The sequence below is a fragment of the Numida meleagris genome, chromosome 1 (genome assembly GCF_002078875.1).
Source record: "Numida meleagris isolate 19003 breed g44 Domestic line chromosome 1, NumMel1.0, whole genome shotgun sequence".
In the NCBI taxonomy this organism is placed as follows: domain Eukaryota; kingdom Metazoa; phylum Chordata; class Aves; order Galliformes; family Numididae; genus Numida; species Numida meleagris.
The window spans coordinates 42,284,882-42,311,537 of NC_034409.1; the positions used below are offsets into that span (position 1 = coordinate 42,284,882).

The 26,656-nt window shown below is 35.0% G+C and overlaps 2 protein-coding genes across 17 annotated transcripts in view; one reads left to right on the plus strand and one right to left on the minus strand.

Annotated features, from left to right (window-relative positions):
- TSPAN19 (tetraspanin 19) lies at window positions 1,682-14,274 on the minus strand. 2 transcript variants are annotated; one of them, XM_021385324.1, is made up of 10 exons: window positions 13,947-14,274; window positions 12,911-12,946; window positions 11,763-11,855; window positions 11,588-11,660; window positions 10,514-10,644; window positions 9,134-9,208; window positions 7,249-7,359; window positions 4,936-5,079; window positions 3,646-3,729; window positions 1,682-1,993 (listed from the first exon to the last, which is right to left on the minus strand). In XM_021385324.1, exons 3-10 carry the CDS (start codon window positions 11,826-11,828, stop codon window positions 1,922-1,924), a joined length of 756 nt encoding a protein of 251 aa, XP_021240999.1. In that variant the 5' UTR covers window positions 11,829-11,855; window positions 12,911-12,946; window positions 13,947-14,274; the 3' UTR covers window positions 1,682-1,921. The 2 variants fall into 2 exon arrangements, with proteins under 2 accessions (XP_021240999.1, XP_021240998.1); XM_021385323.1 differs by having other exon boundaries at window positions 12,885-12,946.
- LRRIQ1 (leucine rich repeats and IQ motif containing 1) overlaps window positions 14,392-26,656 on the plus strand; it is a 106,440-nt gene continuing 94,175 nt past the window's right edge. For 9 of the 15 annotated variants that reach the window (XR_002434695.1, XR_002434697.1, XR_002434696.1 and 6 more), the window contains exons 1-10: window positions 14,455-14,663; window positions 14,859-15,021; window positions 15,824-15,935; window positions 16,903-16,997; window positions 18,156-18,258; window positions 18,999-19,228; window positions 21,023-21,097; window positions 21,276-22,484; window positions 23,454-23,606; window positions 25,609-25,759. Coding sequence is in view for 10 of the 15 variants with exons in the window: in XM_021385315.1 (XP_021240990.1) it covers window positions 14,881-15,021; window positions 15,824-15,935; window positions 16,903-16,997; window positions 18,156-18,258; window positions 18,999-19,228; window positions 21,023-21,097; window positions 21,276-22,484; window positions 23,454-23,606; window positions 25,609-25,759 (2,269 nt within the window). In the remaining 5 variants the exon portion in view is untranslated. Of the gene's footprint in view, window positions 14,664-14,858; window positions 15,022-15,823; window positions 15,936-16,902; window positions 16,998-18,155; window positions 18,259-18,998; window positions 19,229-21,022; window positions 21,098-21,275; window positions 22,485-23,453; window positions 23,607-25,608; window positions 25,760-26,656 lie in introns of all 15 variants that reach the window. The other 6 variants (XR_002434699.1, XM_021385312.1, XM_021385314.1 and 3 more) reach the window with 3 other exon arrangements.

Genomic DNA, 26,656 nt, shown 5'->3' on the forward strand with positions numbered 1-26,656 from the left:
AGGTTTGCATGAGTAAATTTTTGAAGTATAACAAACCAGTGAAGCAAGAATAGATGTTTATTTGGTTTGGATATAATTTACTGCACTAGTGAAGCAACATCCCAAGTTAACTGAATATGAGTACTTGTGCATCTGCAGAAGCCACTTCACACTTGCCTAAGTATTCTTTATTTCTAAAAATGTATTTATTGGAGGGAAGGATGCATCCCCCTGCCAACTTGACCTGATATCTTGGGAAGAACGTACAGAGCTTTACTAATCAAGAGTTTACAAGTAAGGATTAGAGGACATACTAACATAGCTGATCTTACAGCAGATAGCCCTCAAAGTCTTTAGGTAAATGGAGAAGGCCTACAACCACATGAAGAACACCGTTCACTGGGAAAAGTCAGGCTGGATTCGCTAAAGGCAAATCATGCCTGACCATGCTTAAGTACCTTCTATGATGTTTCTCATAGCAGAAGCTGAGAGAGTATTGCTGCAACACGGAAGTTCCAGAAAGATGTAAGGAAGAATGTTTTCACTGCTGGGTACTCAACAACTGGAACAAATTGGCCAGAGAGACTGTGGAATCTCCATCCTTTGGGTTATTCAAAATTCATCCAGGCAAGGTCCCTAACAATCAGGTCTAAGAGAAACTGCTTTGAGCAGGGGACTGAATTATGTGGTCCCAAGATATCTATTTGAACCTCTGTTCTTTTATGGCTCTGTGATCCTGTGTTTAGTTTTCATGTTGAATATTGGATGCATGGAAAAAAAGAAAGTGAAAAACAGTTGTTATATCCTGGTCTTTATCAAAGACATATTCAATGTAATGGATCAACTTATTAAATAAAAAGTAGAATCACAGAATCATTGAATATTACATGATAGAATGGGACCATAATGATCATAGAGTCCAAGTAGCTTCTGCTATTTTACCAGATTAGTCATATTTTTAAACATAATGTTTGTTATGGTGAAGTTATTTTTATATTTTAGAATTATATTTATGAAGCAAAATTCAAACTCTTGATCTCCGTTTCCTGAACTAATCTGTAAATTGCAGAATGAAGATTACTTATTGTTTATTGTTTGAAGATTACTTATTACTTTTAAGTTCTCTAAATAAGGAATTCATTCTGTGGCACACACTTGGCACGGATTTTTTTAGACTAACAATAAAACTTAGCAAGTTTATTATCATCAGGAAATGGATTACTAAAACTGGAAGTTTTGGCAAACAGTAATTAACCACGATTCTACCTACACTTGCAATACCATGCTTCCATCAGTTTTTCTTAAGATATTCCAGGTCATGTCACTGCTGAAAAGCTAAGAATGTTTTACAGTTTCAAGCTTACTCCACTTAAATAACTGAAGTCATTTTATTAAATGAATAGTAAGAGCCATTCAACAAGAAGCAAAGATGCCTACTACAACACTTGCTAGAGGAGAACTTATAAGGATCATATATATATATGACTCAGTAAAATTTTCAGAGATTAAATTGCCCAAGAGCCAAGTTCAGAATAGAGAAAGATTAGAAAAAATAATAAAGGCTTAAAGGAGTATCAGCAAGACTTAATAAATATGTTTGTTGACTAAATCTGATAAAGTTTTCCTTTTGGTTTGAAGTGCTGTGCACTATACAGTACTACTTAGAATACTCTGAACAAACTGTTCTGGAGACTCAGAAAACTAATATACAATTTTTAAGGAAGTTTTATTAACCATATAGTAAAAGGCATAGTACTTAACACTTTAAAACAGAGTTTTGTAGCATACTGCTAGATCTGTATCTATGATCAAAAAACAAACATATTAAAGCCCAAATGTTAATATACTGGTAATTACAATACATACAGAGCAATGTGAAATTTTGTTTATTGTCACAGGAATGGAGCAGATCTTCTTGAACAGCAACGCCCAGAGGAATTCATCATTCATTTGGCCAAATACTATTCTTTCTGATGTTCATAAATAGCTTCATGGTTAATGTGATCACAAATACCTGAGAAAGGAGAAAGGACAAGCTAAAAACAACACAGAAAGTGTTGAAACTTGCTCATGACTGAATCAATCTGACTGCTCATATATGAATGACGATGCAGAAGGATATAAAGGAGAAGGATTGGAAAATGTTCCTGAAGACACACAAGCTGCTTGGGCATAGACTTGCTACGTGACCTCAAGCAAGTCACTTATGTCCACAGTGCAGAAGAATCTTGAAATCTATTTCAAGTGACAAAAATTAGTTTAAGAGTTTCAATTCCCTGTAAATCTTGGTGCTTCCCTTTTGAATGGGCATAACAGTTCTTTCCTACCAGACAAGAAAGTGCTGTAAGCTATAGTACATTGAAGATGATGAGATACTCATATCTTGTGCTAATGAAGGTTACGTAGTCCATAGAGTGTTTTTACTGTCAACTTTTGAGGGATGGTATTACATATAGAAGAGACAAATTAGGTATAATTGCAGTGTGTGCTGGCAGCCCAGAAGGCCAACTATGTTCTGAGCTGCATTAAAAGGGTGTCCAGCAGGGAGAGGGAGGTGATTGTCTCCCTCTATTGGGCTCTTGTGAGGCCCCACCTGGAGTACTGCGTCCAGGCCTGGGGCTCCCAGCACAAGAAGGACACAGAGCTCTTGGAATGAGTTCAGAGGAGGGCCAACAAGATGATCAGAGGGCTGGAGCACCTCTCCTATGAGGAAAGGTTGAGGGAACTGGGCTTGTTTAGTTTGGAGAAGAGAAGGCTCTGGGGAAACCTCATTGTGCCCTTCCAATACTTGAAGAGAGCGTATAAACAGGAGGGGTAACAATTGTTTATGAGGGAGGATAGCGACAGGACAAGGGGGAATGGTTTTAAACTGAGACAGAGGAGATTTAGGTTAGATATTAGGAGGAAGTTTTTCACTCAGAGGGTGGTGACGCGCTGGAACAGGTTGTCCAAGGAGGTTGTGGATACCCCGTCTCTGGAGGCATTCAAGGCCAGACTGGATGTGGCTCTGGGCAGCCTGGTCTAGTGGTTGGCAACCCTGCACTCAGCAGGGGGGTATAAACTAGATGATCTTTGAGGTCCTTTTCAACCCAGGCCATTCTATGACAATTTTAATTCTTTTAGTAAAAATAAACTAATCCCATTTTCAGCTCCATTATTTAGATACTACCAAAATTTCCTTCTACTTGCTTGATAGTATTGAGCCTTCAGGGTGTCAGTGGAATGAATGAATGAATTCTTGCTGTCATTATTCTCTTTTACCCAATAAAATTTTCTCATAGATACATGGGGAGAGAGTTTTTATGATTTTATACTGTTTGTTTTAGCACATTCATAGACTAGATTCTGTACAAATACAGAATGGAAGAGGTCTTTTGCTCCACAGAATTTACATTTTCGTAACAGTTTCCTGCCCTTGTAACGCAGTTTGTTTTCACAAATCAGGTCAAACATTTTCTTCAACAAACTTAGGACACCAACATCTGTGATGACGCTTGAATATATGGAGGACAGTTGATAAACATGGCTAGATTTTATTTTTAATGAAAATTGATGGAAAGCTTTATACAATTTCAGAGACCATGCCAAAGCCAAATGGCACTGTGATTTTTACCCCCAACAGAATGTCAAAATTTTTGTAATTTTTTTAAGTAAAAGTACTCTTACCTGTGTAATTAGCAGGATTATACTAATTCCGTTTAAGATCAGAACATTATTTTCAAACCACGTATCTAAATATTCTTCACAGCCCTAAACAAATACAGATGAATATATTTCAAGAAAAATCACTTTGACTTTTTAATTCACATTGCATATTTATAACATGTTGTTAGAATATATGGAATACAACTTTCTGCATTTTAAGATGGGATATTTACTTGCCAGAAATAAAGTAGAATACTGATATGTACTGCATATCTAATGATCCAAACCAAGCAGACTATAAATCTGATATTTATGCGTGGAAGTGTACCAGAGTCTATAACTCAATCAAAATGATGCTTCCTTTTGTATAACTGAGAGATCACTTTACCAGTAAAGAATATTTTCAAGCTTTCAGTGATTCTCACACATTATGCATTCTGATGCATATTTTTCAGATTACAGTCTATGCTTATTATATTGCTGATTTTAAGAATTTGTTAATTATTATATAGTTTAAAATAGCTATAAATATAATAAAACATAAATAATTGCTTCCTATAGTTTGAAGTGATCATTTAAGGACAAGGAACAGATTAAAATTCCAAACTGAAAAAAGGAAGAACATACCAGAAATCATTTGACAACATCCTTTCTATTTACAGTCTTAAACTGCCTACTGAATTATTATTATTTAGCCAGTCCTCTTCACATTGGATAGTTTTTAGAAGAAAATACTACGTATCCTTTTGTTTCAGTTTTCTTTTATCAGGCAAGGAGTTGGTCCCTTTATATTAAGATATGTAGATGCTAACACAAACTGGTCTTGAGGAACACATCTCACATTCCAGTACCTTGCTCTTATTCTGTGCTGAAGATGCTTTGAAAATGAATAACTCAAATATGTGAAGTAATTGCTGTCATTCTATAAATAAGGAATAGTAAGTACAAGCAGAAGAGGTACTATATACTTTTCATACACTGACACTTTCTATTATCATTGTTGATTTGCACAGCATGGATTATTGAATGCCAAGATGGCTTGCTACACCATAAATCATTATTAAATATCCCTGTGATGTTGATCCTCTGATATTTGCAACCCATGTTTTCGTAAAGTATCTGCCTACATGACTGACACCTAAAGAGCAAAAAACAAGGCTTCAGGGTGACAAGTGACAAACTAATGAATATTATTAATATTTTCATAGTTGTAAGGGAAGTCTTGATGGAAAACGTGTTTTGAATATTTTTTCCAAAGTCCATTTTGTAGCAAAATTTATATCCCACAAGGTATTTTTTTAAATTTCTTACCATACTATATGTTGAATTCCTTGGAATATCACAAAACCATTTCTTCAGATTAGATTTTGTGCACGAACATGGGATCTGAGTACTGTTTTCCTTGTTTTTATTCTTTTCCCACTGTGTGACATTGTATCTTCCACAGCATTCCATCTAGAATAAAAGTACTGTAACTTGTAAATCCAATACTTAAAAAGTCTGTCTTGCAGAGGAATTTTACCTCAGCCAACGTCCGTGATTTGATTTAGACAACTAAATTAGATGATTCAACCTCGTGTACTTATAATTTACAAGGATATGCACTGGATATTTGCAGGCTTTAAAAGGATGTGTTCTTAAATATAGTTTTGGAAGGAACATTCTTTTAGGTTCTGAAATGATTCTAGAATACATGCAAATAGAAAAAATATTGTGGATATTAAAATTTAACAATTACCTTTAACCTTTGCAAGCACTGCAATTTATGATACTAATGAGTAATTCAGTATAGAAATTGTGTGTAAGCAGTAAGTATAGTAAGGATGTGCTCAGCATGAACTTCAACAAAGAAAAATATCATGAATGCTTTTCCCTAATGAATGCAGTAAATGCAACATATGTGATAAAACTTATTAAAAATATATATACACAAACACTGCTTTACTCCAACATAGGAACTTAAAAAAGGACAGATTTTGAAAAGCTTTCCGTTATTTCTTTGCCAATTCTATAGTCACGTTTGCAAAACTTCTCTTTCTTAGCAAGATCTTTAGAATGTCTCCCTGTTTCAACCTGTCTTTTCATGGAACTGACCTTGCCATTTAGGAAATGCCAGAAATTTTTCATCCTGAATCCGGATGAAATTTCATAAGTGTCTGTGCTTTTGCTGTTGATTTTGTTTGTTTGTTGTGGAATGAAAATTGTCATATTTTGTCTTAGAGACTGCTAAACAAAAATATCTAATTTTAGCATTTTGAAGAGTTAGTAGAGAATATGTTGCTTTTAAATTTTGAAAAATTAGATAACTTTGCCAGAAATGTTATTTTTCTGTAAAAAGATTCACTTTCATGAACCATACAAGTTCAGCTGAAAAACTCACCAGCTTTAACCAGTACTTAATACTTTACCAAGAAGAGGTTACATTCTAGTTCTTCTCTAATAATATTCAAAACCTTAAGGTTTTTTTTTTTATGATTTTTATTTTTTTTCACGTGGTAGACACCAGTGATATTGTAAAGAGCGGAAAGTATGTACCTCAAGATTGGGGCATAACAGTATTTCATTCAAAAGCATGATTACAATTCATCTTGGCTGATTTGATATCATTTTATCTAGTTGAGATCCCAATAGCAAAATATCCACAGGATTCTGAGATCTGCCACAACTTAAACATGCCTACGTACTGGTCACTGACTGGTAGGTAGCTTTGCTGAAATCTGTGATCCCATAATCATTCAATGAAACTGAGCTCAAATATAAGCCAGAGTATAGTCTAGCCATACCACTGACATAACAAGGTCACTATTAATCCGTAGAGAAATCATTAACCCAATGAGAGAAGACTTGATTTTCAAAGAACAGACTTTAAATAGACATTACAAATGCATTTATAATCTTGAGTCTCGACATACATGATCTGTCAGTTATTTGGAGTCACAAATTATGTTCAACAATTGTCAAGAACTGTATAACTCACCTGTACAGGAACTCATAGATGAGTTGAGAATCCCTTAATATATAAATATATTAAATCTTATCAAACTGTAAAGCCATAGCATTTGTAACCAAAAACTCATGGCTCAGTCAAAAACTTTGATAACAACTTCCAAAATAATTGATCTCATATAAATTCCTTAAAGGACTACTCCAAAAAGGAAACAAATTACATTTCCAGACCACAGAAATGATTAACAGTTAAATTTATTTGAGAATTTAAGCATTATTTCTAAGAAAGGCTCACTGCAGTATTTATTCAGATGTCTTCACAGTAAGAGCTCTAATGTAACCTGATACCCTTGCTACTTGCCAATTGTTCATGTTAGCATTCAGACATATGCAGACCAAGCGTCTTACGATATCATACACTGCTGAATACATTAGGGAACTCATATTCTTCTTCAGCTGCAAGAACCTTCAGTAACAGGAACAGCATCCATTCCTAAATACATTGACAAGTGTGCCAAATAGCTAATCTCAACCATGCCCCTGTAAATTAAGGAATCTGCACGCACACATATCTGCAACCCAGTAGATATTAGTAGCAGATCCTGAAAAGTTAATCCTTTATTAAAGGAGTTGTTTTGTTCTTAAGTTTTGATTTGTGGCATTTTGTGTTTTCCTTACATTTTGCTGCACAGCGTTCAGAATATTCCACACAGGCTCCTTCTCAGCCAGACTCTTATTCCCATATTCAGAAATAACTTCATCAATTCTGTTGTTCCATTGATGGTAGACCTGTTAATAAATGTTTATAGCATTTGGTACATGCATATAGATAATAGTGTGAATAGATTGTATAATCCTTGTTCTTTTATTGATATTCAGACTTTGACAAGGGTCACTTGCAAGCAACCAGTTTGCTAAAAGTGATCTAAACCATGTCATAGCTATTGTACTCATTGTGAAGCTGAAAACAGAAGGAGAAGATAAATGAGGTGACCCAAAGTACAAATGTAGCATAGGCAGGCAGAATGTGCTTAGCCCAAATGGTGTCAGAAGAGCCAGAGAACATAGTTTACATGCACCTTAGCTGTCCTGAAATAGAAAATCCTACCTGGTATTCTTGTTAGTAAGCACAACACCTTACAATAATAATAATAAACAAACAAATAAACAAAAGCTAATGTGATGCAAACGTATATAAACACCATACTCTTTGGCTAGGATATATATTGCTTTGGGCTACAGTTAGCAGCTCATGTTGAACCTAGATCAGGGATCTTTGCACAACTTGTTAAAATATACCTTCGACAGTAATTGAAGCAGACAAGCTGATCACAGAGTATAGCAGGGAATACATATGGGAACTCCTATTGTACTGAAAGTTTTGATTAAAAAACAAAGGAAAACAAAACAAAAGGCTTCTTCCACTCATTTCAGTTGCTATAACTGTTCTAGTAACAAAGTTCAAAAGCTTGCACAGTGAATGATATTACTATAATTTGCTATACTTTAGCAGTACTTTAATTAAGGTTGAGATCAAGTGAAATTACAAGTGAAATTTAACTGCAGTCTTTCAACCAATTTTCCTAGAACAAATAATCAACTCCAGAATGCATCATTCCTGACAGTTCAAATCTTTCAATATATAGAACCACAACATAAAACAGGGAGGACTCTATCATTATAAGTTAACATTTACTGAATAAATCTTGATGATACAAATTGACTTTGATAGAGTAAACCTAATTTATTTGTGCTGTGCTGAACAGCAGCATGTTTTGAAGAACCTTATAATGTTTATGAGACAAGTGTCGTGGGAGTTTTCTCAAACAACAGAGTTTGGAATTGCAGAATAGGGAAGAAGCACGATCTTTGTGAATTTGGTACAGATTACCTTCCACACTTTGAGGCGTGATCAAGCTATTGGAATTGCTATTAGTAGAGAAATAAATGACTAAATAAAGTTTTAAGGCAATACAGTTACTAGCGATAACGCCTATGTTTGTATTTATTATTGCTCCTTGTTTTTAAAAGCAAGGGTATTCCATACAATTGATCTCTACTTGGATCTAAAATACAGGCTCAAATAATACAATTGGTAATTCATTAATATACTTTAAATGCCATGATACGAATGACTCCTACTAACAAGGCACAGTACACTGTTATTATTACCCACAGGCAAAGACTGTCATCTAACGTTTTCTCCTATGTCTGCTGAAGTCCAAGAAAAGGGGTCTTTTCGGGTCATCTTTCAAAATAATTAAAAGAATATAATAAAAATAAGCTGTCTCTGTGTCACTGTTGATTCTACACACCTGAACAGGAAAAGTATGTTTTGCTAAAATTCAAAAGAAGATACATTGGAAATTTCTCTTAACAATCATTTAACCATGCTGAAGTCTTCAAATTCAAATCCTCTTTTGTGCCTGGTCAACATATAGGATACTCAAGTCAAAACAAATAGTGATACATCATGCAGTGAGAACTATTAGATTTTTTTAATTAATTGCAAGCAAGTATTTTGTAATTAACAGCAGTCCCTTGTAATAATTTATGTACTTACCACTTCTTTCTTCAGAAATATCAGCACTGATATGGTAATCTGCGTGAAAAACACCAGGACTTGAAAACACACATACTGAAAAAAAATAACAGATTATGAATATACATAATATTGAATAAGCAAGTGTCTTAGTTTCAGCTGGGATGGAATTGTTTTCTTCAGTATCTGGTATGATGCTGTATTTCTGTTCTAGGAGAAAAACAACGCTGATAACACATTTTTATGTGTTTATAGCTGATGTTTAGAGCTGCTGCTAAGCAGTGTTGTACAGAAACTAGGCCATTCTCAGTGAAGGGCCCAAGGAGCCGGGATGGAACAGAATAAGGACAGCCGACTTGAACTATCCAAAGGGATATTCCATACCATATAACATCACTGAGGAAGAAGTTCTGAAGGGAGTAGGAGTTCATGTCACTCTCTTCTGCTGCTCAGGGGCTAGCAGGGCATTGGTCAGGGGATGGTGAACAATTGTTTGTGCATCACTTGTTATATACATTTATACATACATATATTTGTCATAATTATTATCCTTTTCCTTCTCTTTATCTTAGTAAATAGTTTTATCTCAATCTACAAATTCTACTTTTTTTTTTAATTTTCTCCTCCATCCCACTGGGAAGGGAGGAGTGAGCAAACAACTGTTTGGTGCTTAGTCACCTGCTGGATTAAACCACAACATCGAGCAATATAATAAATTATTCCTATTCCTCCTATATAACCCTTCATTAAGAAATATTCTTTTCCCGGAAGCCCTAAGAAAATGACACCATAGTCACTGTATTTGTGACTAAGGATCAGGCTTCAAGAAAAGCACAACTCATTGCTTCAGGGTTACTGAGAAAGCCACAGACTTCATGGAAGTGTAAAATAAAAGCTGACCACAAGCAGCTGTACTCCACTGAACAAAACTCTTGTTTCAGTGTTTCCTCTTTCAGTTCTTAGTATGAGATCTAAAAGTCTCATGCTTAGGTAAGATTTCCTTTGGAAGATGCACAAAAAAGAAAACAAAGATAGTTCATTAATTTTGTTCATTTGCGCTGAGACAAAATTTTCATCCACATTGTCTAATTTCCAGACAATTTCATGAAAGCTAGAAATGAGACATTTCTTTATCATCTAATAAACTGTCAATCAAACACTAAATAAGTAGGGTAATAGCCAGAAAGAAGAAGATTCCTGGACTCCTCACATCTCTCTGCCCATGGATACATTTATATGGAACTCTTCAGTTTTGTTCAGATTTTGCTGGAGCCAGGACTTTATCTAACAAGATCTTTCTATTAGCCTGCTATTTAAACACAACATCAAGACAGGATCACTCTGGTTTTACCCACATTTTCTAATAGTTAAATAGAAAGTTGGAGTCTGATTTACACTTACTGTAACTAGTAGGCATCTGATTTCCTTAACATTTCCAAGGAATCCCACGGCTGATGTAAAAATAATAAGAGATCCAATTCCAAGTAACATAAAAGAAATACTTGCCACTAGTTGGTTCTCACCTGAAGAAACTGTAATACAATGTGTTATTTCTTTTTATTGAAGACTTCCCCTTACAAAACTTAATCCAGGAAAAAAAAAATCAAACCAACAAACCACTAAAGCTTTGCAATGCCATTATTAAAAGGATGGAAACAGGAGAATGATAAAAGGACATTCTAACTGCAATCAGTCATGGAAGCCAAAAGATATATTTTCATAAATTCAGATGATGGCAACATATGAGACATGGACAGAACACGCTCAGCTAAATAATGTGAACAATTAGAAGTTATAAATTGTTTATTCACCAAAAATTAGTAACACATGTGCAAATCCTGTGTGGACATAAGAGTTCTTCCAGATGCAAATTGAATGCTGTCCTCCCTTTTTGTGACTGGCAACTGTACTCTTTCCCTTTAACCATTTTTGCACAGATATAGAATCTAGCAGGGACTTGTCATTACTTCTATCTCAAATGCTCCATCTCAGGAGTTCCTTATTGGATGGGTGAACTGGTGCTCCTCAGCAGAGTTGAGAAAAACAACTCCTTAAGAGCACAGCCTGTCATGTGACTCAAACAAAGCACAAGTGCCAACTGGTGTTTATTCCACTCAAATACCCACTTAAATGCTCTATAATCTTGCCAAATGTGGGCCAAATGTGTTCTGATAAATTACATTTTAAAATATTAATAGATCTGTTTTATATTTCAACAATTCTTCTATAGGCCATACACCAAGGGAAATAAATAAACTGTATAAATTGTAATCATAAATAAATTGTAGATGTACTGATATATACTGTATTTTCTCCTCTTTTGATAATCACACAGATGGAAAACACACCCAACAGGAAAAATAACCTATGCATTTCAATTCAACACTGCCACCTTGTGAAAAAAAAAGTAGCTGTTTTTGTTCATCTACCTTACAATCATTTCAATCAAACAAGTGAAAATCTATTTATACTCACATAACACACCAAATAAATTGTTTCTGTCAAATAAAAGCCACAAACCAAACGTCAAAAGCATAACACCCAGCGCCTGGGAAAGAAAACAAGGATTATAGTTTTAACTCAAACTATTTTTAATAATTAATTTTAAGTTGATAAATAGGAAAGAAAGAAAACCTTTTTTTTTTTTTACCAAGAAAATTCCATTGAAGACAGTCAAGGTTATTTTCCACATTAATAATTTATCTCTTATTTTCATTCTTCTGTTTTCTGTTTTGAATTGCAGCTGAAAATATAATAATATATTTAGTCAATATGAAACATATAACTAAACCTATCAATAATTAGGTAATTTATTTCTTTCTGATACTGTTTAATAAATTTAGACAGTCACCTGATGTTGAACAAAAGCTGGAAGCAACAGCAAATGCATCAAAAAGGTGTCTGGTTTCAACTGCCTCAAACATTATATTTTATACATTTATATATATATATATATGTCAACTTTTTTTTAAATTACTGAAGACACTTGGAGGCAACTTAGAGGAATACTTACATTGCAAGATGTAAGATGGCAAGAATTATATAGTCTGTCATATATTTGTCCCTAAAATGCTAAAAACATTTAGTTTACAAATTCTTTAAGATGCTAGCTGAAGGAGACTCACAGCAAAAATACAAGCTCCCTCCATCTACACAACTTAATTCAACGTTTTTTTTGAAAGCAGTATATACAGAGTAATGATTTCAGTGAGATCCAGCACACAGCTCTAACAAAACCATGAAAGCTGTCAAATGGTGCTAACAACTCGCATCATCCAGAGCATGCTTTTCACTTTTGAAGTTAATCTCCCAGTCACCCCCACTTACTTCTTATTTTTGCAGGTTTTTTTATTGTTTTAGAATGTAATAGGATGTGAAGAGCTTAGCTCATTTCAAAGAAAACTAAACAACAAGATGCACTCTGTCAGCAATAGACAGGCTCTCAGTGGAAGGACAAGCCTAGATGCTAACCACAGCAACTCCCCTTGAACAGATGTGGTGTGCATTAGGGCCTGAGAAAGAGTTGTATCACTCTACCAATTAGATTAATATGTTATAGCACTTGCAAACATAGACAAATCCTTATCTGGATTTGACCATGCTTTAGCATATTTCAGCAGGTAAGTCTCTTAGCACTGTAAACTATCTGATGTGGGGCTTCGTTTTTATGTATCGGCATTACTATTATCATTATTAGATACCCTGTGGGTCTATCAAGATTCTTGCAGTGAGTGAAACTGATACATTTGCCCCCCCACTGGTTCCCTTTCACCTGTCTTGTATCTTCTGTAAACGTACTCCAGCATTCCAGTCTGCCTGGATTGGTGATACAAGCTGAAAAGAGTCCAAGAGCAGGGTTAGAAGATGGCTTCTGCAACAGCAGCCTGTTGCAATTGTTCCATACCTTTCCCTGGTAAGGTAGACAAGCACACAAATGTGTAGAGACTCATGCACAAAGCCAGCGCATGCATTCTCTACATAAAGTATTCTCAAATCCACAGGCATGTGTTTAAAAGAAATTGTATGTGGTTCTCATCTTTTGTTGGAATTACTACAGATTAATTACATCCTCCATCATTTGTAAAATAGAGGAAAGTGATAAAGATGAAGCTTTTATGGTCAAAAATTATCTTGCATTAATAAGAACTTATTTTACATACAAAATTACATATGTATCAAATTTATTGATTAAAAGATTCGGCAATCACCAGCTTTTCATTTCTTGATAATATTCTTGCTATCTGAATTATAAAAATTTAACTGCTGAATTGCAGAATGAAGAAAGCTAAACCCTTCTCAAACCAGCTCTGAAACGGACTTGAGTCTATAATTCATGATGTAAATTTCAAAACTCTATCAGATAAATTAGATAAATGTTTTTGCACTTTCCCTGGAGAAGATCCACTGCTTTTAAGAGCAGTTAAATTTCATCAGAATTTTCAAAGCTGGAACGTATTAAACCATTGATTTGGTGCACTGTTTTCATTTAAAAGAAAAAGGAAAGCCTTAAATGGTTGCAAATTTCACTTGAACCCTGGCATCAAAAATAGTGCTGTTGTAATTATAGAATCATAGGAAGGTTTGAGTTGGAAGGGACCCTTAAGATCATCTAGTTCCAACCCCCCTGCTATAGGCAGGGACACCTCCCTCTAGACCAGGTTGCTCAAATAAGTACGCGGTTGCAATGCTTTATTTTGAAGCATTTTTACAGTGATTTGATTTCTCTTAAATCACTTATCTGGAAGATATAAACAATGTCTTTACAAAACGATATTCATTTTACATTTAATGGCTACAAGAAAATCTTTAGCAGCTCTGAGTATTTCTGTCTTACCTGAGAGAATACAATCTCATAATGATGTGTTTCTTCCTGATGTGCATCCTAACTACCTTTATACTTCTGTTGACCATCCCTGACTTCCTGGTTACAGAAGGCATGCAGACAGAAACTTCTTTTTTTACTGGCAAAGCTGTTTACACGGTGCCTTGTGATTCCGTCACCATGACGACAGTGTATTTCGCATTAAAAAATGAGTACCAAGCCTGCATTTACCTCAGTACTTGAACATATTTTCTTAACACAACCATACCGAGACGTTTACTGGTTGCATGATTCTGTGAAAAATTAGATTGTTAAACCCATACCGTTTGCACTCTCCCTGCCCCCCAAATTACTTCTGACTGAAAAACGCGGACTCTTTCCGCTGTAGGATAGGACACTTCCCAGCGCAGCGCCCTTCCAATGAGCGTCGCGCCCCGCCCCGGGCGCGAATCGCCAGCTCTGGGCGCGGGCCGCCCTCCCGCCCGCCGCCTGAGCGTCCCGTTGCCGTGGTGACGCGCTCAGGGCGGCGGCCGCTCTCCCTCTATTCCCGCCGAGGGACTACCGGACAGCGGTTAGTGGCTCAGGGGTTTCTTGGCGGAGGGGCTGCCCGTCCTTCTCTGCGGCCATTAGGAGACTGGCTGAAGGAGAGCGGGGAGGGGACTAGGGTGCTCTCTCCCTGCGAAGGAGCCGCTGTGGGCTGCTTCCCCGGTCCCTGGATTGAGGTTAGAGGTGAGAGGGAGGAACATTTTTCTTATCTATTGCTTGTTTCTTGTGTGATCTGAAGTGTTCAGAGCAAAGTTCTGCTGTTCCTTCTAATATTTCAATCTGTTGTTCAATACTTGTGTCTGAATAAGCTTGCGCTAAATGAGCACACTCTTTATTTTGGCTGAGGCAGTAGTGATACTTAATATTTTCTTTGTGTAGCTTTGAAAGGAGATACGACGCTATGGAAAGTAGAAAGTCGGAAGATATCGAAGGAATTGAAAAAGAAATAGAAAGTGAATTAAGTAGAATCAGTGTTTCTTCCTTTGAAGCAGATGAACCTGACACAGAGGTATCAGAGGAATCTGCGAGTGACACTGAGTCAGTAAGTGTTCAGAGGGCTCACACTGCTTTTACTTATGCTTGAAAGTTGTACAGGATCTATCAAGTATACGAATAGATGATCTAGTATCTATAGGACACTAGCGTAGTTGGTCATATGAGACCATTAATCATATATATTTGATACAAAAAATGGCAGAGCAAGACATCAGTGGTGATTGTTCATGCATTTGCATGTTAAAATGCCAGCAGTATTTACAACAATTTACACGTCTAGAGAAGGCAGTCCATTTTCCCAAATCTTTGAGAAGACGATATTTTGAGTAGAAAGTGTCTATGTAGCAGAGAAAGTTGAAACATCTGAAATACGTACATACTTTAAAACACCATGTACATACTGTTTATATCACAAAATTAATTTTGCTTCTGAAAGAGTTGTAACATCATTATGGAGCAGATTCCATGCATCATATGTGTTAGTTAATTTTTGTCTCAACTCTTCTCTTAATTTCTTTGTCTGTGACAGGTACAAATGAAATGTTAATTGAAATGTATTTCTGAAGTTTTCAGAAGATAAGCTACTAAAATGTGTTCTAATTAGAATTTTATTTAAGTGTAAGAATGAGAATTATTAATTGTTCAGTGGATGATAAGACAATGGGAAGAGTGAGAATTGCCAGCGCCAAAAGCGTGAAGAATTTTGGTAGCAATTACTACTAAATTTCCATTGGTGCTTTATAGGTGAATTGTAACCGAGTCAGTATTCTTGCATATTAAATATTTACCTCCAGTTGTAGCAGTGAGATGAAAATGTAGAATTTATAAGAAATGTCATATTTTTCTAGATTTCAGATGAGCTGCCAGAATCAGTTCTGTCCTATTTAAATTTCATAAAGAACAGAAATCAAGATGCTGAAAAGGTTATACTGCAAGACTTAGAAGATGAAGAAACTACAAGTAAGCAGGGATCACATCGTATTTATGCAACTCATATTACGACTAACAGTCATCAGTAAAACAATGCAAACTTCTAAGTAGAGCAAGCAGTAAAACCTATTGCATCAGCTTCTGAAAGCACAGAGTCTTTAAGAATAAAATTATGTAATGCTGTCCTCTCAGATTAACTTTTGCATATGAACTGATTTTTTTTTCCCTAAAAGTTCATCTCACGCTAAACTACAGAACAACACCAAGTTACAGAATCTTTTTCTGAAACAGAACCTGGGCCAGATTCTTCATGAGAATCAGATGCAGTCACTAGGAAGTTAAGAGTGCAGATACAATTGAGCCCCGTAGGATGTTTAAAGTCTATACAGACATCCAAGCTAGCATTAAATGAAATGGCCTTGTCATTGGGAGCAACCTTTCTGTGCCAGTTGCGTGTCTGAAGCCAAGCTCGCAGTTTTTACGTTACATTAGACATGAGGAATTCTCTGTCCCATTTTAGTTATTCACAGAATCTTAGTCTTCACAGTCATTTGCTGTAGTGGTTTGGGAACAAAAATTCAATATTGTCTTTCCGTTTTCATATTTTGGGAAGGTTTCTTTAAATCTTAAAGCTGTCATGCTTTTTGTTGCAAGTTCTACTATATTTTTCTGTGTCACACGTTTGACTATTTTATGCTGTGGAATTCTTTCACAAATGCAGTTTGCTCTGACTGGGCTCCTATAGCATCGTGTGTGTTTTCCAGTTATACATATTTACTGCTTTTAATTTAGGAGAATGACTCCCATATATGTTTGAGTACAGTTTTGGTTATTGTTTGTTATTATTTTTGGAGAAAAAAAAATGAAAGGAAAACAAATGCTTTATCTTTTTTTGTAATGTAAAGAAATATAGTAGTTAGGTAGTATAGAGCAGAACTGGTTATTGCTAGGGGATTTTCCCTCTGTGTACTAAACTGTATATTTCATTCTTCTTTAGGTAACATTCATGAAGTAGTTCCTTGCTATGCTTCAGATCACGTGGCAGAATTGGCTTCTGAGTATAATGAAGATCCAGAGCAATTTAAAAAAAGGGTATTCACTATTTAAACAATATATATAGTGAACAAAATTCTATCCAGTGTAGTAGATAATTTAAGCCTGTTTAGATAGCTTCCTAATGAGACATATAGATATATTCCATTTTATTTTTGTTAGACTATCCATATGGTACTAAGTTGCACTTGTAGATGCTGTTCTTTAGAAATGGGACTCAATTGCAGTACACCACATCTGTAAGTTAAAATCTGGAATCGATTCTCTTTATCATTCCTTGAGATGTTGAGCACAACAATTAACAAAAACAAACAAAACTGAAAAATCATTTCTTATTTATTCCCAGAATAATTTCTCAGTAGTATTGTAATACTTCTAACACTTCTCTCTAATCTTACTCTTTTTATGATGATTAGAAGGATGCATTACTGTTAATGCCTGTAGCTCTCAAGGACAAATCAAGAGTTATGAACCTCAGTTATTTTATACTTTAATGAGATTTGAAATAATTTGCTAAAGATTTAGTAAAAACAAAAACCTGTATTGAATTTAATCACTTTTATTTTGTCACCTGTTTTTTATTAGTGAGCATTTTTGCAAACATGAATTTTTATACTCTGAAGATCATTGTTTAAAATAGCAAAATTACTTTCTGCGAATTCAGTTGTATTACGTAACTTAATCTGTATCCCAAGCATGTGATGAACAGGTAGTAAATAAGCAGGAATAGATTACTTCTTGACAGTAAAAGAAAAAAAATGAATGAAATACAGCAAATCTTGGTGTCCATAGCTTTGTTTTCAAATAGGCTGGTTAAAAATGCACAAGCAACAAGTTCTTTGGCTATCTCCATAACAGTTTGGATGCGTATGTATAGTGCTTCCACAGAAAGTAGAACAAAAACAATCCCCAAATACAAAGAATTTATTTTTCCAGGTTAAAAAATGCAAAATGATCTTAAATAACACAGAAATACCGTGCTTTTTCAGAGGAAATATGGTAATATTTCTTATTCTAGGAAACATCTTTTGACTGATCCATTTGCATTATTCAGTGTTCTAAGGGTAGCAGTCAACAGTAAGTTTCATACACTTGTTGTAAAATGAAAAAAAAATATGCTTGTTCTGGGAGATTTTTATAATGTTCTGCTTTTAAATTTTGTTTCTTGTTTCTTAATGTCAATCTAAACTATATTAGGTACTATTTGAAGTTGAAAACGAAGACTTGCAAGTTGCTACAATATCTAATTATAATAATCAGGCCACCAGTGAAGTAGTCACTGATGACCTCTTTCTTACAGGTAAGCATATGTATTATTCATCTGCTTGTGTTGATCTTTAGCATCATGTTACTACTTCCTACTTTTCTGTTTTCATAAGTATCATAATAGTCTTTATAAAAAATTACACATTACAGCGTGCAGTAGCCTTCATGGACTGCTTGTGGTTTATCTAATTTTGGAATCACAGAATTATCATTATCTTCAATGTCTTGATAGAAATCTATTTCAGAAAACATTACCCTAGAATGATTTACGTAATTAGAAGAAGAAGAAAAAAAAACCAAAACAATCCACAAGTGGAAGCCAGATTGGAGTCACTAAAGTCCCCGTGCTTTGGCCACAACTTGCTTTGTTTTTAATAATCACATTGGTTTGGAATGCTTCCAGTTGCCCCATCCTTTGCATGTTTTCAAGTGGAGTGCATCAAATATAAAACCCCTGATAACAGCCAGAGAAGGCATTTATCTTGAAGCCAGAGTGTAATCCTGGCACATACACTGGTAGAATAGATATGGCTGTGGCAGCGTCAGAGGTTGCAATAATAACTGTTCATAGTAGTTCATATAGTACAGTATAAATCATTCAAAGAAAGCACTCACTGTAGCTCTGATTTCCTTGAGGATATATATTGCTGGCTATATCAACATGGGATCCTTTAGGTTGTATTTGCTTGTCAATGCAATAAGACCATTCTATGTCCTCCAAAACTTATTATTAAATTAAATAAAAGGTTTGCTTGATTGATTACAAATTTGTAGCTGATGTTGAAATGAACGTAAGCCTTACTTATCGTGAAGTAGAAGAAAAATGTAGACAAGAATTTGAGCAGTGGGAAAAAAGACAAAGTGAGATTGAAGATGAGAAGAGGAAAAAGTGGAAAACTGAGAGAGAAGCATGGGAAAAACAGACTGAAGAAGAACATGCCAGAAGGATGCAGCATCTGGAGAAATTTGAGGCTGAAAGAATGGAGTTCGATCTTCTGCACAAGGTGATTAATGATACTTAAACAAACAATGTTTTTGCCACCTAGATTAATTCAATTTGAGATCTAATGTGAAAAAGAGAGTGCTATTCCAGATTGTATGATTATACTAAACTCTACCTACCCTTTCTGATACTGAACAGAAACATAAAACATATTTAAGTACCATCTGTTGAGATATTTGTTTGACTGCCTCGATTTACAGTGAATTGATTTACTATGGGAAGTTATTCTTTTGACTTTGTCTGTACATAATTTTTACAGTATGACACCAGCCAAAGTACTGGAAATGAGTGTTGTACTAAATTACTCATAAAGAAAAAGTGGCCATTGTGTTTTAATAGGAGGTACTTTGGACCACCCACTCCAAATCCACATTTAGATTAAAAATCACAGGTAAAGTAATCTGAACCAAAATCATTCCTTTCATAAATGCTCATGTTGGGCTTCATCTGGGTAGAAGTTACAATACTCCCTTTTCTTGTCTGTGTCTGGGAGACTGAATCAGGATTCATTTACTGAATTCCATCATGACATGACATCTAGTCATGTTTTGCCATTGTCTACAGTCCATATCAAAGGATAAGATTTGGTAGTTCTCCAAAAAGAGAATGAGGAAATGAAATAATTTAATCTTCAGACGTTGTATTTGTGAGGCCAAAATATTTTCTCATTTAGCCTAAATATTTATGTAGTAGGAGGCATGTTAATGCTTGATATTCAGATAACTAATTTGTTAAGAGCTGAGTGTCTTGGTTGCAGCAAGGTGATTCAAGTCACCAAAATTAAGGAAGGGCTTGGTGAGTGAAAAGACCGTTGATCTCTAAAAGCCAGTGAAGTGTCTGAGACAGCAGGCTGCAGAATTGGTTTTTCTCTTCTATTTCATGAATCTTTTTTGGATGGAGAATGGCTTTCTTTCTCTAGACAAAGTGGATTGTGTCATGTTCCTCTTGGGATAATTTGGTAACTCTATGACTAGCACACTTTACAGAGGTGAAAGATGTAGACTAGCCTCCAGTAAAGAAGAATCAAGACTTCCAGTCTGTTTAATGAGAAGTTCAGTGTTTCTGAACATGCAGGAAAAACAATGTTTATATATCTGGCTTGAGGGTGAAAGAAGTGCTGGTTTGTTTATACTGGTTCCTGCATGTACTGCTGTATATTTAATTTGGCTGATACTGATTTATCTTGCTTCCACCTAGAGTCAGGTGGTTCTGGATCAGCCTCTGGTTTTTAGGTAGTTATTCTCTCTTAATTGTCAATCAGATGTAATTCCAGACACAGACTTTCCTTTTTGCTTCCCCTGGGAAACAATTTCAGTGAAAAACTTTCCTTCAGCTTCAGTGAACAAAATTCCTGTTGAAAAATTGTAGGATTATCAGTAACGTACCAGCACAAAGTTGATGTTTATGCTACTTTCAGAACTTTTATTTCTGCTACACTGCTACTATAATGTAGCTCTTCTTTGAATAGTGTTTTCATAAGCATAGCTTTCATTTTCAATACTACAGCATTTGAAGCAGTGCAGTAGTGCGGAGGAGGGTGGCAGTTATTTGGACCAAATACTGAGATGGTAACTCTCCGAAGGGATACATCTTTCAGTACTTGACCAAATCTGCATTATTAATTTGAATGCAAAGTTGTTTATTTTGGTAATCACAGAGCTGAGTTTCTCATTTAAAGGCAGGCATTCATTCACCAAATTGTGTAATTTTAAAGTCAAGGTGGGAGAGTTAAAAGAGAGGTTATTTTGAACAATAGGTTTTGTACAATATTCATTTAAGCTGATTTATTGTGCAGAAACAACAAACTGTGATGGAAGATGAGTTACAGAAGGAAAAGAAAGCTTGGAGAGACAAAATGACGCAACACGAGGTAAAGCTGTACAGTGAGCTTTTCTCAAGAGACTATGAGATTACTGTCATATTAGGGAATATATGTTATTCTGTAACAGTTAATACACCAATTGCTGTCTATTAATAGTAAACTTGTGCCAACACCTGTCCTATTTTAAAAGTGGTTGAAGTCTATCATAATTGTTATTTCGGCCTAGGAAGTTATCATGAAGCTACAGCTGCAAATGGAACAGGAGAAAAGGGCATTTGAAGAGCAGAAAGCAAAAGAAAGTAAACACCGGGCAGAACAACGGAATACAGCAGCTGTGAAAATCCAAGCGAGATTTAGAGCATATTTAGTCCATAAGGAGTATGCTCCCATCTTAAAACAATGGAAAGATGAAATAAAAAAGAAAAAGAAAATACAAGAAGAAATTGAGAGAGAAATGAAAGTAAGGGAAGAAAAAATGAGGAGGCGAATGGAAGAAAGGAAGCAAAATAAAGAAGAAGAGAAAAAGAGACAAGAAGAGCTAGAGAGACAGAAGTATTTGGAACAGGTAGGGAGACGTAAGGAATATGAGAAAAAGAAAGCAAGCCTAAGACTTGTAAGAGAAAAACAGCTGCAAATAAGAGAAGAACAGAGAAAATTAAGAGAAAAAATAGCAAAAGCTGTGATAACTGAAGATGGAGAAAATAACAAAGAAAACATAAAAGGGAATAAATTGACAGAAAATACTGACGTAATAAGAGACAAGAAAAAGGAACTAAATAAGCAAGGAGAGGAACAAAAAGAAGAACAGACTAAAATGATGGGTGAAACAAATAGTGGGATGATTTCAACAGAAGGAAAGTTGGCACCAACACTGAATGTGCTAATCTCTGAGAAGGAGGAATCTTCTCAAGTGAATAATGAAAACATACATATTAATTTGGTAAAATATATAGAAGAAAATTACTCACAAACTGAAGAACTTAATAAAGCTTCAGGTATCCATGCTTTGAAGGTTGAATCTGTTGATTTTGGAGCAAATCAAATGGTAGAAAATAAGTCAAATGATACATGCAGCAGTCAATCAAATGTCCAGTCAAATACTACTTTTACAGGTGACCAAGATCAATTTTCTCAGTCTGAAACAATAAAGAAAACTGTATTGCTAGTGGAAGATGCTAATGAGGAAGTCATAAAGAACTGGGACACAGTTCAAGAGGTATCTGAGTGTTCCAATAGATTAATTCTTCCCAATGATATTGAAAAAAAGAGAGCAAATTGGATGAGCACGTGTAAGTCTTGGTCTCAAATATATGAAGAAAACCAAAGAAAAGTACCAAATATTAAAAAACAATCAAGGAAAACTTCAGTTAGCAAGATGCCTCCATTAAGTATACAGAAGATAATTCACAGTGGTCCTTGGAGTACTCTGCAGCAGGTAACTGTACAGATTTAGAATGAAATTGGAAGCTAAACCATCACTGTTCTTTTTTTTTGGTTGATTTTGCTTTTTTTGTTTGTTTCTTTGTTCATTGGTTTTGGCTGTGTTTTTTGTTGTTACTGTTTTCTTAAAAGCAGAGTGCTATTTTGGAAAAGAAGTGCTATTTTGGAGGAGAAAATTATCATTGGAAAGGATATAGATTTGAGTGGGAATTGTTCCTCTCACAAATGGTAAATAAGACCAATGAGAATGATGTTTGAATTCCTGTTGATCATTTTGGAGCAGAGTGATGTGTCTTCATATGATTGATAGTATCTTAAGATTGTAGAAGGCAGGAGCTCTTAGCTTCTATTTTCAGCTAAATTAAAATGGCTTTGCCTTTGTATAAGGCTCTGCATTTAAGCTCCTTCCACATCTATCTTCTCAGAGTTTTGAGAAAGCCCAGTCTCTTCAAGAATCAAGACATAATTGATGGTCAGCTTATAGATGGTGTTTTGCCATAAAGAACACCTCTTGGTTCCCAGCAGTTATGGAGTATCACTGTATGCTTTCTCCATGCTCTCCTCTTCGTATCTATTCTGAGATGACATACTGGACTACATACTCCTTCAATATGAACTATTTTCATCTGTTCATGTGCACTCATGATAGCACAATGGGAAACAATGTTATTAATATATTTTCTTAGTTTTAATCTTCCATTCAAATTCAGTATCATTAGTACAACATCAGTTTTATTTATTTTAAAGTGAAAATCAAACTGATTTTTTTATATTTTTTCCCATTTAATAGATCAGACCTATCAATATGAAAGGATTAACATATTTGTTGCTTGCATTCTCTAAAGTGTCAACAATATGTAGTTTTATCTCTCTATTTAGAGAAAATAACCAGAATGTGATGTTGTATAATGAATGTTCAGTATAGCAACAATTAATCTCATTTATCACATTATCTATTGTGTAGATCACAACACTTACACTTGAAGATTTGCCAGCTTGTAGCCTCTCGACCCTGTCAGAGTGTTCAAATCTACAAGTTTTGACCCTGAGACGCTGTGGATTAGTTGCACTGGAAGGGCTAAGTAGCTGCAAAGACCTAAAGTATATCAATGTGGAGGTACTAAGCATATTTGATTCTTTATCATATCTGGGTGAAAGCTGCCAGTGTTGCTGTTCAGGTGGTTATACAGTTGCATCCAAATGAATATAGAGTCATAGAAACATAGAATCATCTGGATTGGAAAAGGCTTTGGAGAGGGTCTGAGCTTGTGGTTTGCTCCTACTGCTGCCCTGGACAGCATGTAGCTTTTAGTGCTTTGAAAGCTTAGGAATATCAATAAAGTACTTCCAAAAATAAACAGATCTACAGATCTAAACAGATTTGCATTGTACGTAGAAATTTGCATTGTACTACAACAGTATCCTGCAAATGAATCAAACTATGCTAAGAGAAGTGATAGTATCAGTCTAGTATTATATACTAGTACATGTAGTAATGAGTATTGCTATGTCTTGATTGATAAGATACCTCAGACTGTCTGAGGTCATGAATGGATGGGTACTGTTCACCATAGCAGTGTTCAGCTTAGGCCAGAGTAGGTCCTTTGAAATGCAAACCCTGGTTATTAATGAAAATTATGTGCATAAATGCTCAAGACATGACATTATATGGCATGTTACACTGGAGACATAATCTCTGGGTACTTGTTACTGCATGTTATCCAACAAGACCTTCTAAATGTAACTTTTTCTGACTATAGAAAACATTTTGGTGTATGGTGCATCCTAGGTTTGGAATTTAATTTATGTGAAACAACTCTTAATTTTTTTTCATGTTGTTTAACAACACTCAATAAAGTTACTGTGCCCTCATTGTTCACAGTAGACTTGTGAGTAAGCAACATCTGTTCTTTGCAATTTTTTTCCTTTACTTTTCCCAATTAACTTATCTATTCAGAATGTAATTTCTGTGATTCATTAATTTTGGGTACATCAATCTATGAAAGCACAATAGTAATATGAGAGCATAACATGCATGTCTAAGATGCCAGTCTAAAACTGGTATTTATATGCAAAAAAATCTAGATCAAATAATGTCTTGTACAGAACTGTTTCATTTTTTGTTTGTTTTGTTTCATTTTTATTTTATTTCAAAATTTTATACTCTAAATAATATATAGGATTGTCACACTGGAATACATCAGAATAATTGGACGAAGGAGGAAACTTTTAGAAGATTGACTTTTATTTATACTTTACTCATACCTTAATAACATACATTGATAATAATAATACTTAGGCTATGCTTGCTAATTAGGCTGTTGTCTTCCATTCAGCCCTAATGAAGAAACACCCTCTTGTGAAGAATTAGTGTTACAGCTTCCAAAGAAAGCATTAGTGCATCTTTGCTTGTAGCTGAAGCTAGCACCTAAGTCTTGGCAGGAATAGGAATTAGACTTTTTGGCTTAATCTGTTTGTTGCAAAAGCAAGGAGTTTAATTTTTTGTTTTGTTTTGCTTTCTTGAGTATCTGCTGGTGGAAAAGCAGAAGAAAATAGCAAGGGAAGCAAATAGTGAAATGAAAATCAGAGGAAGTTTTATTAAAACAGCCTGAGAAGAGGGATGTTAAAAGAGCAAGAACTTTCGGAGGAGGAGCATTAGCTAATAGCAATGTTAGTAACCAAAAGACTTCTAAATGCAGATCTTCATTTTTAGTAAATGAGATTCCATCAAAGTCAAAACTGTCTTCATTAATGTCTAGTAAATATAATGTTTGCTATGGATTTTTCATTTCATTCTCCCTTTGAGAAGCTAGTAAAGTGTATTTGGGAAAGACTACTGTGTCCTTAGATTCTCCTTACACTTTTTGTTTCAGCTTCTGAGCATTTTCAGAGCCAGAATGCAGTGTGAGATACATCTTTGTTCTATACCAGTTGAATACAAAAAGGCAGGTTCTGATTCATTAACGTATTTTCTTAATGGAAAAAATAGAGATGCCCTTACTCCTAACTAGAAGTTTAAGGTAAAAATAAGCGATGGTGATAACTTGCTATATTTTTACATTTAATTCTGCTGATTCACTGCAGATGCTATTTAATATTCCTGTTTACCTTTGTTACAGGAAAACAACATTCAGATAATTAACTGTGAAAATCTAGAAAATCTCTGTATTCTGATTCTGAATAAGAACAACCTTTCATCAGTTTGTGGCTTGGATGGGTGCATAAATCTCCAGAATCTTGAACTTTCCTACAACAGAATCACTCGAATTGGTAAGAAAATTAATAGAAGGTTATTCCAATTTGAATAACAGAATATTTGTGCTGTTTCTGTGCAAGGTTGTATTTCCCTTCGATTCAGGGCCAGCCAACTGCTAAGCCCAATGAGAATAAAGAAATGGATTTAGAACACACCTGTATTTTAAATTGTACTCAACTTCACATTTATATGTAGCATGGCTTAGCTACAATATGTATTTCTATGTATAAATCATCTGAGTGCGCTAACCACACTAACACTGGACCACAGCCTTTCTTTCTGCTAAGATGCTGCCCATTCTGGTTCCAAACTGTTGTTCCATACTTAACTTCCCTCTCTTGCTCTTCATTGCTGCCGATTGCCCCAAAGCTGGAAAAAAAATGAGTTTAATGTACAGTCATGCAACCCATGACTTGCAGACATTTTGATCGAACGATCAAGAATTAAGAATGAACTTTAGGATTGGAGCAACTGTGTAGAATTGTATCTTTGTATGGAACCTGTGGAGTAAAATCCTGTTGTACTTTCTGTTTTGTTCAATGTTGTGTTAGATTTACTAAGTTTCTAATTAATTTGACTGGGTAAACATTCACAAAAATCGGTTTGGAATCAGTCTTTCACAGCTGCAATACAATGCTGTGTGCTCTGTTCATCCATCTTTAACAAAGGTTATATGGTGTTGCTTTTTGTTGTTTGCTGTGCTTATTTATAATACTTGTGTTTTAATAACTTATTGTTGAACACATTAAGCACATTCATTTTTTCTCTTTTTCTTTCCTCATTAAAACATAGCATCAGTAGGGGGAAAAATGAGAGTTAGCAGAAAACCCTTAAAATAACAATAAAAGTATGAGAAATACATCTGTTATGCTTTTCCACCTAGGGATGTGTGCTCACAAACTAGGTCATTG

Excerpts from the sequence above, each read along its gene's own strand:
- TSPAN19 (XM_021385324.1), bottom strand. The coding sequence starts at position 11,828 with ATGAAAATAAGAGATAAATTATTAATGTGGAAAATAACCTTGACTGTC. Across the intron at positions 9,209-10,513 it reads TCAGATGCCTACTAGTTACA|TATGTGTGTTTTCAAGTCCT; the intron begins GTAAGTGTAAAT and ends ATTTTTTTTCAG. Across the intron at positions 1,994-3,645 it reads TAATCCTGCTAATTACACAG|GTATTTGTGATCACATTAAC; the intron begins GTAAGAGTACTT and ends CTCCTTTCTCAG.